Genomic DNA, 14231 nt, shown 5'->3' with positions numbered 1-14231 from the left:
TGGTTGTTTGTAGGGGAAGGGTGGTGTGTGTGTGTGTGTGTGTGTGTGTGTGTGTGTGTGTGTGTGTGTGTGTGTGTGTGTGTGTGTGTGTGTGTGTGTGTGTGTGTGTGTGTGTGTGTGTGTGTGTGTGTGTGTGTGTGTGTGTGTGTGTGTGTGTGTGTGTGTGTGTGTGCGTGCGTGCGTGCGTGCGTGCGTGCGTGCGTGTGTATCCCACATCTGTTGCTATGGGGTTATAATGTTAGGGACAATACAGGATGAATTACAATAATTGAATCAATAAATCAAATGTATTTATAAAGCCTTTTTACATCAGCAGATATCACAAAGTGCTATACAGAAACCCAAATAGCGAGCAATGCTGATGTAGAAGCACAGTGGCTAGGAAAAACTCCCTAGAAAGGCAGGAACCTAGGAATAAACCTAATGTGGAACCAGGCTCTGAGGGGTGGCCAGTCCCCTTCTGGCTCTGCCAGGTGGAGATTATAACAGTACATGGCCAAAACAATAATTGCTTGCCAAAAATGCATTTTTTTTAATGCCAATCCTGGTTATAGGTAACAATCCTTCGTATGAACTGCCAACATTATTACGCATATTATTCGCCAATTGTGGAAATTAATTTAGATAAATATTTTTTTAAATAACGGTATACAATACAATCGAGGTAAGGGCGTTGGAAATGTTTTTGGCAGTTAATCTGCTTCTGTTCTGTGGGTGGCGCTATGTGCTCTTTTTAAAGGATGGGTCCTAATCTCTCAAAGGACCTAGGATACAGATTGACAGGGGTGGTCTGCCAGTCACTGGGACGACAATCCAACTTGGGATGGCGGGAGGTTTTAGCAGTGCAAATACAATGGTATAGCTATATGGGCAACCAATCATTATGTTACTTTTTAATGGTAAGTTTCTAAACATATATTATGATAAATAGAATTTTAACTTGTATCTCGTTATGGTGAAATAAGTATAGGCAGTTATAATTTTAATAGCTTTGCAGATAATAAGAAAAGACAATCAGTATTTACATGGCTAAAAGAGAAGGAATATAATATCCATTGTTTACAGGAAACTCATTCAACTATTTTAGATTAAGTTGTGTGGAGAATGGACTGGTGGGACGAAATATACCTCTTCCATGGGCGAAAGGGGTGAAGATATGAATTTACAATCAATTTGATCCGAATGTGCAAATTGTTCAAACAGATCCGCAAGGTAGATGGATTTTCTTTATATATTTTTGGGTATTTTACCCCTTTTTCGGGCTCGGGAGGCAAAGGTCGAGTTAAGCGTCCTCCGAAACATGACCCGCCAAACCGCGCTTCATAACCCGGAAGCCAGCCGCACAAATGTGTCGGAGGAAACACAGTTCAACTGACGACCAAGATCAGCCTGCAGGCGTCGGGCCCGCCACAAGGAGTCGCTAAAGCGTGATGAGCCAAGTAAAGCCTCCCCAACCAAACTCTGGGCCAATTGTGCACCGCCCTATGGGACTCCTGATCATGACTGGTTGTGATACAGCCGGAATTGAACCCGGGTCTGTAGTGACACCTCTAGAGCTGCAACGGAGTGCATTAGACCGCTGCGACACTCGGGTGGCAAAGATGGATTATTTTAATCTTTAAAGCTCATTAATCTATACGGTCCAAATAATGATGATCCAAGCTTCTTTGAAAATACCATGCCTTCGGAAAGTATTCAGATCCCTTGACTTTTTCCACATTTTGTTAGGTTACAGCCTTATTCTAAAATGTATTAACTAATTTTTTCTCCTCATCAATCTACACACAATACCCCATAATGAAAAAGCAAAAACAGGTTTTTATACATTTTTGCAAATTTATTAAAAATAAAAAACGTAATATAACATTCACGTAAGTATTCAGACCCTTTACTCAGTACTTTGTTGAGGCAACTTTGGCAGCAATTACAGCCTCGAGTCTTCTTGGATATGACGCTGCAAGCTTGGCACACCTGTATTTAGGGAGTTTCTCCCATTCTTCTCTGCAGATCCTCTCAAGCTCTGTCAGGTTGGATGGGGAGTGTTGCTGCACCGCTATTTCCAGGTCTCTCCAGAGATGTTCAAGTCCGGGCTTTGGCAGGGCCACTCCTGCGTTGTTTTGGCTGTGTGCTTAGGGTCGTTTTCCTGTTGGAAGGTGAACCTTCGCCTGAGGTCCTGAGCGCTCTCGAGCAGGTTTTCATCAAGGATCTCTCTGTACTTTGCTCTGTTCATCTTTGCCTCGATCCTGACTAGTCTCCAAGTCCCTGCCGCTGAAAAACATCCCCACAGCATGATGCTACCACCACCATGCTTCACCGTAAGGATGGTGCCAGGTTTCCTCCAGATATGACGCTTGGCATTCAGGCATAAGAGTTTGTGTTTCATCAGACTAGAGAATCTTGTTTCTCATGGTCTGAGAGTTTTTAGGTGCCTTCTGGCAAACTCCAAGCGGGCTGTCATGTGCCTTTTATTGAGGAGTGGTTTCAGTCTGGCCACTCTACCATAAAGGCCTGATTGGTGGAGTGCTGCAGAGATGGTTGTCCTTCTGGAAATGTTCTCCCCTCTCCACAGAGGAACTCTGGAGCTCTGTCAGAGTAACCGTCAGGTTCTTGGTCACCTCCCTGACCAAGGGCCTTCTCCCCCGATTGCTCAGTTTGGCCATGCGGCCAGCTCTAGGGAGAGTCTTGGTGGTTCCAAACTTCTTCCATTTAAGAATGATGGAGGCCACTGCGTTCTTCGGGACCTTCAATGCTGCAGAAATGGTATGGTACCCGTCCCCAGATCTGTGCCTCAAAACAATCCTGTCTCGGAGCTCTACGGACAATTACGTTTTTTCCTCTGACATGCACTGTCAACTGTGGGACCTGATATAGACGGGAGTGTGCCTTTCCAAATCATGTCAATTGAATTTACCACAGGTGGACTCCAATCAAGTTGTAGAAACATCTCAAGGATGATCAATGGAAACAGGATGCACCTGACCTCAATTTCGTGTCATAGCAAAGGGTCTGAATACTTATGTGAATAAGTTATTTCAGTGTTTTATGTTTAATACAATTACAAACACTTCTAAAAACCTGTTTTCACTTTGTCATTATGGGGTATTATGTGGAGATTGCTGAGGATTTTTTCTTTATTTAATACATTTTAGAATAAGGCTGTAGCGTAACAAAATGTGGAAAAAGTCAAGGGGTCTGAATACTTTCCGAAGGCCCTGTATATATAATAATTTATCGAGCCTACAAGCAGTGGTGACCCGTCATTCAGGGCAGGTTTTTAGCAAATAATAAATAACTAAAATACTTTTTTTTGGGGGGGGGTGTCACATATCAGTTTGCAAACAATGTAAAAAATAATATATACAGTATCATTGAGTTAATAAACCCACATACAAACATGGTCTCTTTTTTGTTTTCTTGAGAAAGGCAGCTCCAAAATTCAGGTGTTTCAGCCTAGGTCAGTGCTTTCTGTGGTGGTGGGGAAAGCCAGCAGAAAATACGGAGCGTTGCGCCATGATTGGCTCAGTGTTCTGTCACTCATGGGGACTTTACGTCACTGCCAAGTGTAAGAGGAGACATTGAAAATTCTATCCCATTGGCTGCTGCCATAGAAGTGCCCATCCAAGAAGGCTCAAGGTCATTGGCCACAGATAAAATTACATCAAATCACTTTGACTGGACCGATCATGTCAACATCATACTTTCACAATCTTAGCTAGCAGTCATCATCATGAATCAAGTCGACAATCTACTTGCAAATCCTTTTTAATCCTTGTCATATGAAGAGAAATAAGGAAGAAAAATTATAGATAAAACGTATCGGTGCTCATCGGCCATTGGACATAAATATGACACAACAAGTTGGAAATCCCAAATTCAACTAGTGGTTTGGAAGGAATCAGTGACAGTGGCTGTGTGTTCTGGGAAATGTTCTTGTTACTTACAACGTCATGCTAATCACATTAGCACACATTAGCTCAACCGTCCAGAGGGTGGGACACCGATCTGTAGAGATCCTTAAGAGGTTTTTAACCTCATCACACTACAAACTATCACCCTTCTGCACTTAAATAAATCATGAATATCATGGATATAATGGAACTAGTGGATATATGGAGGGTTAAATATCCTGAACTAGTCAGATATAAATGGTGGAGGCTCAATCAAGTTAGTCGTATTGAATACTTATGTCATTTTCGCTGGCACCAAAAGTTAAAAAAAGTGTTGACAGGAAACAGAATGCAGTCGGATATTGGACACTTTATCAAGGCCTATTGGATGACAGCTTGTTTTTAATCAGGACAGAAGAATTTATAACTGACTTTTTCCGACATAATATATTGTAGGTACAGCAGATCCCCTTACTGTATGGGACACTTTTAAATGTGCCTTTAGAGGCCATGCAATTCAATACTCATCTTTAAAACAAAAGCAATTTAAGTCAAAATAATTCATATTAAGAAAGGAAATAGAGGGACTAACAGTACAGATAGATACTAACAAAAACAGTGCCATAGAGGCACAGAATACGTTTGAGGAAAAACAAAAAGAAATGAATGAACTTATTCAAGAAAGATCAAGTGTAATATATTATAGTCTGGGGAAACTCCAGGGCTGGATGGCATACCAGTTGAGGTATACCAAACCTTTTTTGATGTACTCAGAAGACTGTTATTAGCATGTTTTAACTACGCCTATCAAAATGGTAGATTATCAGATACTCAACAAGAAGGTCTGATTTCATTATTACTGAAACAGGACCCAAGTGGTAAATATAAAGATCCAATCCATAAAAATCCCCTTACACTTCAGTGTTGTGATGCAACAAATTATAGAAAAGTGCATAGCGCATAGAATTAAAAAGGATATTATTCATCCTAATCAGACAGGTTTTTTACATGGACGATACAGTACATTGGAGATAATATAAGACAAGTACTGGAAACAATAGACTGCTATGAAAAATCTGGAAAGCCAGGCCTGGTATTCATAGCGGACTTTGAAAATACTTTTGATAAAGTACAATTGAGATTTATATATAAATGCCTGGAATATATCAATTTTGGAGAATCTCTTATACAAATGGGTTAAAGTATAGCAGCCGTAGGTGTAAAAATAGTAAATAATGGGTACTTCACAGAAAGTATTAAACTGTCAAGAGGTGTCAGAGGAAGAAACAGACTGTTCTCATAGACTGTTCTTTTTGCTACAGCATGGCAAGCGGTACCGGAGCGCCAAGTCTAGGTCCAAAAGGCTCCTTAACAGCTTCTACCCCCAATTCATAAAACTGCTGAACCAGACTATTTGCATTGACACCCCCACTCCCTTTGTTTTTTCACTGCTGCTACTTGCTGTTTATTATCTATGCATAGTCATTTTACCCCTACCTACATGTACAAATTACCCCGACTAACCTGTACCCTCGCACATTGACTCGGTACCAGTACCCCCTGTATTTTGCCTCATTATTGTTATTTTATTGTGTTGTTTCTTTTCTTTTTTACTTTAGTTTATTTAGTAAATATTTTCTTAACTCTATTTTCTTAAAACTGCATTGTTGGTTAAGGGCTTGTAAGTAGGCATTTCAAGGTAAGGTTGTTGTATTCGGTGCATGTGAGAAACAATATTTGATTTGATTTGATAAATAGGACTGTGGAATTATGTCACACATGCAGCTAACAAAAATATATGGAAATGTCTGCTCTACTCAAAATTACAACCAACTAATTGCAGCATTACCACAAAAATGGAAGAAGCAAGTGGAAGGGGGAGAAAGTAAAAATGTACAGCTGATTGACAGCAAATTAATTGCTCAAAGCGATGATGGAATTTTAGGGCGAGACAGCTTGGCCAGATCTGGGGCCAGGGTGTCTAACCAAGAGCAGAAACAGAAAATAGGGTTTTCATTATCAGCATAAAAGACTGATCTGATTTTCATCTCTTTTTTGTTACAACAAAATCTCCATTGTTAACTTCCAGGAAACTTATGAAAACACATTTATTCTAATTAATGTGTATCTTGTCATTGCAGGAACCACCAAACTGCTCTTTCAGACAGGAGGAAGGCTACAATATTCTGACAGGGTTTAGTTTTTTACCCAATGCCAGATCTCTTTAATGATTCGTCTGCTGAGATGCACCTATGTGAACTTTAGAATTTGGCTTTTCAAAATGAAAACATCCCTTATGAACTCAACTCCACAGTCCATTCATCCTGGAGTAGTAGACAAAGTATAGTCTCACGTTTATATTTGGTTCTATATTTATATTTGGGTTCTATAATCTCGTCACCCAGGACCAAATATCCTGTGCAAGACTGGGTTCTATATTACCCAAACCCATAGGTTCTCTATGATTTGCAACCTCTATAGCCAAACTAACGTCAACTAGAACAGTGATGCGTCAATGCCGATCAATCCCTAACTCTTCTCTAAGGTTTTTATTATGCTGTTGATTGTTTTAATTCCTATGTATTTAGTTCAATTTCAAATCTCCATGAACCACTTGTTTTCAGAATTCACAATGCAGCTTCTCTCATTGTTATCTGGTCCTTCCAAGTAGTAGTCACTCCTCCCTGCCCCATACCATCGCCTGCTGTCAATCATCAATGACCTTCATAAAAACAGTCAATGACATTCATATTTTCCCTTTTAATTTGCAGCCGGGAGTCATGCTCATCATCAGCAGTCATCACATATTGTGAGTTCCAATGCCATACCATGTACACAGTGCAGACCAATGGACCGAAATGCACCATTTCCTTTACTTCAGGGTTAGAGAGGCCCCTCCCTCTAACGTCAGAATGGACATGCATTGTATTCTAATGACTGTTGTCTTCTGGAAGTGTGAAGAAGTAAATAATTGGCTAAAATTGTTTTCTTTTATTTGGATTCTAAGTACTTGGTTTTCTGTGTTTCAAAGTTGGATAAAGCAGACATACACAGGTTATATTTAAATATTCAAATCAAATCTAACTTTATTTGTCACATGCGCCGAATACAACAGTGAAATGCTTACTTTCAAACCCTTAATCAACAATGCAGTTCAAGAAAGAGTTAAGAAAACATTTACCAAATAAACTAACGTAAAAAATAATCAAAAGTAACACAATAAACAACAATAACGAGGCTATATAGAGGGAGTACCGGTACCGAGTCAATACGCGGGGGTACAGGTTAGTCGAGGTAACTTGTACGTTTAGGTAGGGGTACGTTTTGTACACGTTGGCTTGTCTTAGCTACAGTACATCCTCTCAGGAAAATCTGATTGCATTTCCTAGGAAATTCTGGTGACATTTTTGGATTTATCCTGCTACACAGTTACACTTTGTGATATCCTCTTTCTCCTGATTCTTACTCTATATGTCCCCCCCCTACAGCACCAACACATTAATGATAGGCAGTGGTTTGCGATCCATAGGTAACCGCTCTGTCCCGCTCCCCTGTATCCCGTTTCCCCAGAGCTGAAGATCCGAATCACGTTTTGCGCATGTGTTTCTTTACCTCTACTTTATGCACACATTTTTGTGGTCACCCTCCCTTCACATTTCTCACTGTCAATCCTGAATGAAAATTTTTCAGGTTTAACGGGTGAGACGTCCATGCAGGATCTGCATACCAACCATTTTATCTCAATCAGTTTCATGGGGATATGCATTTAGATCTTGTTGAGTTATATAGTGTTGTTTCGAAGCAGCCTACTTTGTTGTTTGAATTGTGTAAAGTGACTGAATTTTAGGGCAGATGGTGTTAATAAACTGTAGCATAGCCTACCTGTGTTTTGTTTCAAAGCACATATTTCGCCTAGTGGCATGGCTGTTGAGTTTCGGCTACATGAGAGAAAAATTTGACCATCATGCTGTAATCTCATAAGAAATTAGGTGGTGTTTTATTGTTTTACAGTAATGTTAGACTATGCTATTATATTCTGTTATTTTATGTAAAATACTATCATTATGTGATCTTGCAGAAATTGATTCAGCTTTAATATAACTTTATTAAATGAGCACCATTCGCCAGAGTCGCCTGTTCTCTACGAATAGAGCAGAGACTGTGCATAAATAGAATCCCAAACATGTGCAGAAGCTTCGGGACCTTTAGCTGTCAGGAAGAAGGGTTCAGAAGAGTAAGATCCGCAGCTACTCTGTTGATGATAAGTCATAACTTTACTGAATTAAATCAGAAAAGTTATTAGAGTAAACAGATAGACAAAGTCTGTGGATGCTGGGTGGCCTGTATAGGAAATAGCTTGCAGTAAGCAATATGCAGGGGCTTCAATACATATGAATCAGAATAATGGAGTGAATTGAGTGATTGCTGTGAGAGATATATCTGTATACACATCTTTACTCACAGGCAGTCTGAATCGCCCATGTTTGGCAAGATAGATTAATAAAGAAGGAATATTGAGAGTGCGATAGAGAGAGAGATCATTAACTGCTTGACATAACTAAGATTTGGGAGATGTAGGTCCAACAAGGCTTCTGTGAAACAGGATTGCATGAAGTCAATTTAAGTATAATGAAATACAGGAATAAAGTATCAGACAACGAATACAACAACAAAAAATGGAAGTACAAAGACCTGAATATTGTCTAGCAACACTCAAAGCAACAATGAAACAAATATTATCTAGCAACATTCAAACAAATATTGTCTAGCAACATTAAAGCAACATTCAAACAAATATTGTCTAGGAGCATTCAAGCAACATTCAAACAAATATTGTCTAGCTATATTCAGCATGCTTTTCCAGGCCTGCAAGCCTTAGAATAATAATAATCATAGCACATATTCAGATTTGCATGCATACTAGCACCCATTCTCTTTGTCTGTCACATGCTGCAGGATGAAGGATTTAAATGATCAGGATTTCAGTTATTTTGCGTTTGGTGGAACTACCATCAAAACAGGATCATTATTAACAACAATAACAACACTTTGGTGCCCACTGATGTCTCGCAACCCAACGTGGTGAAACGTTACACTACTTTGATCCCCCAATTGTAACAGTTGTGCACATGTAAGTTGTTTTATGAACAAATTAATGGGTCAAGAACATATGTTATACAACGGTTGGGTCTAATCCTGAATACTGATTGGTTAAAACTGTATTCCAGCTGGTGTCGTTTCCACAAGTTGCCACCGGCTAAATCTATGATGTTAAAATGCCTATTTACTCTGTGCTATCCACTCAACGCAATACACTGTCTCATCAGCCCAGCCAGGCAATTTATAAACTTGATCTCCACTATAAAAAGCATCTAGACATTATCTCACATTTCTTTTAGACTAACATTTTTTTTTCAACAGCAGAGATTTGCAAAAACCTTGCTGTCTGTCTCGCCGACTTTGTCAACATTGTTTCAATATTCAAATTTGATCTCCTGCTGTCCCATAATAATGAATGTGTCGGGAGTCGGAACAAGACAGACAGGCAGGGAGCATTTCTCAGCCAGTCGAAATCATGAATCAACTGGCATCATTTCTACAGATATACAGTTGAAGTCGGAAGTTTACATACACCTTAGCCAAATACATTTAAACTCCGTTTTTCACAATCTCTGACATTTAATCCTAGTAAAAAATCCCTGTTTTATGTCAGTTAGAATCACTACTTTAATTTAAGAATGTGAAATTATTGTAACGGGTGTCTAGATCTTCCTCCTCCTCGGACGAGGAGAGGAGAGAAGGATCGGAGGACCAAAATGCAGCGGGTTGTGAATACATAATGAATTTATTACAGAACAAGACGAAGACGAAGAACACTTGAAATATTACAAAATAACAAAACGAAAACGTGGACAGACCTGAACTCTGAGAACTTACATGTAACACGAAGAACGCACGAACAGGAAAAATGACTACATAAAACGAACGAACCGAAACAGTCCCGTGTGGTGCATAGACACAGACACGGAAGACAATCACCCACAAACAAACAGTGTGAACAGCCAACCTATATATGGTTCTCAATCAGAGGAAAACGTCAAACACCTGTCTCTGATTGAGAACCATATAAGGCTAATTACAAGTGACCTAAACATAGAAACACAAAACATAAAATGCCCACCCCAACTCACGCCCTGACCAACTAAACACATACAAAAATAACATAAAACAGGTCAGGAACGTGACAATTATTTATTTCAGCTTTTATTTCTTTCATCACAATCTCAGTGGGTCAGAAGTTTACATACACTCAGTTAGTATTTGGTAGCATTGCTTTTAAATTGTTTAACTTGGGTCAAATGTTTCGGTAGCCTTCCACAAGCTTCCCACAATAAGTTAGGTGAATTGTGGCCCATTCCTCCTGACAGAGCTGGTGTAACTGAGTCAGGTTTGTAGGCCTCCTTGCTCGCACATGCTTTTTCAGTTCTGCCCACAAAATGTCTATAGGATTGAGGTCAGGGCTTTGTGATGGCCACTCCAATACCTTGACGTTGTTGTCATTAAGCCATTTTGCCACAACTTTGGAAGTATGCTTGGGGTCATTGTCCATTTGAAAGACCCATTTCTGACCAATTTTTAACTTCCTGACTGATGTCTTGAGATGTTGCTTCAATATATCCACATAATTATTCTCCCTCATGATGCCATCTATTTTGTAAAGTGCTCCAGTCCCTCCTGCAGCAAAGCACACCCACAACATGATGCAGCCACCCCCGTGCTTCACGGTTGGGATGGTGTTCTTTGGCTTGCAAGCGTACCCCTTTTTCATCCAAACATAATGATGTTCTCTATGGCCAAACCGTTCTATTTTTGTTTCATCAGACCAGAGGACATTTGTCCAAAATGTACGATCTTTGTCCCCATGTGCAGTTGCAAACCGTAGTCTGGCTTTTTTATGGCGGTTTTGGAGCAGTGGCTTCTTCCTTGCTGAGCGGCCTTTCAGGTTAAGTTGAAATAGGACTCGTTTTACTGTGGATATTGATAATTTTGTACCTGTTTCCTTCAGCATCTTCACAAAATCCTTTGCTGTTGTTCTTGGATTGATTTGCACTTTTCGCACCAAAGTGCGTTCATCTAGGCGACAGAATGCGTCTTCTTCCTGAGCGGTATGACGGCTGTGTTGTCCCATGGTGTTTATACTTGCGTACTATTGTTTGTACAGATGAACGTGGTACCTTCAGGCGTTTGGAAATTGCTCCCAATGATGAACCAGACTTGTGGAGGTCTACATTTTTTTCTGAGGTCTTAGCTGATTTCTTTTGATTTTCCCATGATGTCAAGCAGAGGCACTGAATTTGAAGGTAGGCCTTGAAATACATCCACAGGTACACCTCAAATTGACTCAAAGGATGTCAATTAGCCTATCAGATGCTTCTAAAGCCATGACATAATTTTCTGGAATTTTCCAAGCTGTTTAAAAGCACAGTCAACTTAGTGTATGTAAACTTCTGACCCATTGGAATTGTGATACAGTGAATTATAAGTGAAAAAATCTGTCTGTAAACAATTTTTGGAAAAATGACTTGTGTCATGCACAAAGTAGATGTCCTAACTGACAAGCCAAAACAATAGTTTTGTAGGTGTGTTGTTGGCTTGCTCCTCTGAACAACAGTGTCCTGACGAGTGAGCACATTTACTATGCAAGGCAAAATCGCGCCTCATTAGCTCATTGTTATGGATGTATCCAAATAAATGTCACTAGAAAACAGCTTCAACAAATGCAAATGCGGCTAGTTTGTTGTTATTCTAGCTGCACTTTTAGATATAGTTGGCTAGCTAGCAAGCAAGGGATAAGAACGTTGCCAGCCAGTATGGCAATGGAACATTTAGAACTAACGACTGGGTCACATCCATAGATACAGAACAAAAAGACTGAATGACTGTGTCGCGTCTCCAGCAACCCTAGATTTGTGTCGGGACTATATCTTGTGTAAAGATGAAATTGTATGAATAAATTCATCAAAATTAAGTTTTTAATGAAAATATGTCAATCATTATTTGAATTTGTTGGTAACTCGTTGTATGAAAGGTATAATGCCCTCGAAGCCGGTGTTTGGAGGATATATTGGCACGGTTGCCGGCGTTCGAGTTCATCTCGGACCTAACAACACCCGTGCCAATATATCCTCCAAACACCGGCTTCTCTGGCTTTATCACCTAAATAGAGAATATTACAGCAGGCCCAAAAATGTGAGTACATTTAAGTTGTAATTGCTGCTCTTGTTTGAGACCATTCTGATGTGCAAACATTTAGCCCCGTATCTGTGAGGCGCTCTCCAATTTGCTGACTCATTTTATGTGACTCATTTTATGGTCAAGTCTAAGGTCATTCTCTTACCCTGGCTGGATCGATCCGCCACATGTAGAATGGATTTCGGCAAGACATGAAACAATACAGATGTAAGATTTTAATTTGAGCCAGTTTTCTACAGCAGGAAAATAATCTTGCAGCAACAGCAATTAAAATTATTATAAATAATGGACATGTTTTTAGGGGTTGATACATTTTTTGTTGATACAATAATGGACATTTTTGTAGGGGTTGATACATTTTTTGTAAGTGCAAGTCAAGTCTGAAATTTCAATGTGGAAATTACAAACTTTATAAGCATTTTTAAGCCTCAAATACACTATAGGTTTGCATTTCCTGCTGTGCAAGAAAATTCTCAGCAACAAAAGCGTGATCAAATTAAGATCCTACATCTGTAGATATAACAATCATGACTCACCTTCCACCTCATCCTCAGGCAGGTTAATGGGGGTCCGGTATGACAGGATATCTGGAATAGTGCAAATTCCCCTGTACATCAACCTGGTGGTTCGCACTGGCATTCGCACTGGCATTTCTGCGAGGGAAACTCTGTGTCGCGATCTTCATAGGCTATAGCTCACTGTTTGCTGAATAAAACTTTACTATAGTCCACTTTGGAGAACAAAAATCTGTTAGGTTATGTCACTTGATATCTTCTGTTTTTTGGTGTAGCCTGTTGAGAAAACAGTAGCGGAATCGAAGCACGTGAAGTCCCCGACAAAGTGGCAGGTGTCTCTGCCTTTGGCTTCATGCATGTAATAGCTGACTATACAACAAGAATGCTTGTGTATATATGTCACGCCAACTTTGCAATACAATTACCAAAGGATATAAGTACTACATATAGTGCTGAAACTTTATTATCAGGTGTAATTATATCTATGTTATTGTCTCAAATAATGATCCACCTAAGCATAGCGAATATCTGTGTTACACCAAAACCTCCAATTTGAAATCACATATTGTATTCCGCATATCTGGGAATAAAATAATGATACAAAAAAACTATACATAAAAACAGAACTTGTGAATTACAAACCCGAGTCGAGCGCATATTTTTGTGTTAAATCATAGATCAACGTAGGCTAACGCCGGTTTCCTCACACGTTCCTCTCCTGTTCCTTTATCTTCACTTCTTGAGACCAGTCGATACAACTGTAAGTAACCATTAGCCAAAAACAGCTGCAACCAGTAGCTTATTGAACAGATTTTCATCGGTAAGGTTCTCAGTGAAATTAACACGTTTTTTTTGGCGGCAAAAAAATTGACAAAAATAATGTATAGCCTAACAACTAAATAACAGCAAAGCTAAAAACAAGAGTTGTCATGATATTCAATAGTCAATGGATTTCCTGGTCGACCCACTGTCTCTTTATTCTGATGGAGAAACACTCCGTGTATAGGTTGATCCTTGAGCCGTCTGCTCTGCACACTGTTGTCTCATTTTGGTTCCCTCAATCCAAGCTCCCCACGGTTTCTAGTGATGACAACCCCATCCACCTCCCCCTTCACGGTAGACTTTATATAGTATCTTATTGAGCACAAAACGTGTCTCTCAAGGTTGACATTGATGACTGACTCTTTTTACTATTTAGTGAAGCTTGAACATGATGGTCACTGTATCTTGTACTAGGGCACGTAATGGTAAATGAATAGATGAACGTAGAGATAGAGAAATAATATTATAGTCTATCTATTTAAGGATGTCGTTTTTTGCTAAAGCTGTATACAGTAATACATATATATTATTTTTTTACTTGAAATGTGCAAGAGCTGATCCCGAGGAACAACAGATGATCTTCAGTTTGACTTTATTGGACGATAGCTACTGTGGTAGGAAGGTCAAAGCTGCGCGCCGTAATACGATTCCAGCACCAAGGACAGCGCGTTCTAACGTTCATGCACTTTACTGCCTCCTCTTCCTCATGTCAGTCTGACGTCGTGGCGCCAAACGCCTCTATCATTTCCTTATG

General features: G+C 39.6%; 1 protein-coding gene across 1 annotated transcript in view; it reads right to left on the bottom strand.

Moving 5' to 3' along the window:
• LOC139536424 (calcium-binding protein 7-like) overlaps nt 1-13721 on the bottom strand; it is a 29097-nt gene extending 15376 nt beyond the window's left edge. Inside the window, exon 1 of the mRNA XM_071336957.1 lies at nt 12677-13721. Within this exon, the coding sequence (XP_071193058.1) occupies nt 12677-12791 (115 nt within the window). The 5' untranslated portion in view covers nt 12792-13721. The remainder of the gene's footprint in view (nt 1-12676) is intronic.
• Nucleotides 13722-14231: the final 510 nt, after the last annotated feature.

The sequence above is a fragment of the Salvelinus alpinus genome, chromosome 1 (genome assembly GCF_045679555.1).
Source record: "Salvelinus alpinus chromosome 1, SLU_Salpinus.1, whole genome shotgun sequence".
NCBI classification, from domain to species: domain Eukaryota; kingdom Metazoa; phylum Chordata; class Actinopteri; order Salmoniformes; family Salmonidae; genus Salvelinus; species Salvelinus alpinus.
This window is presented reverse-complemented; position numbering and strand designations above follow the sequence as displayed.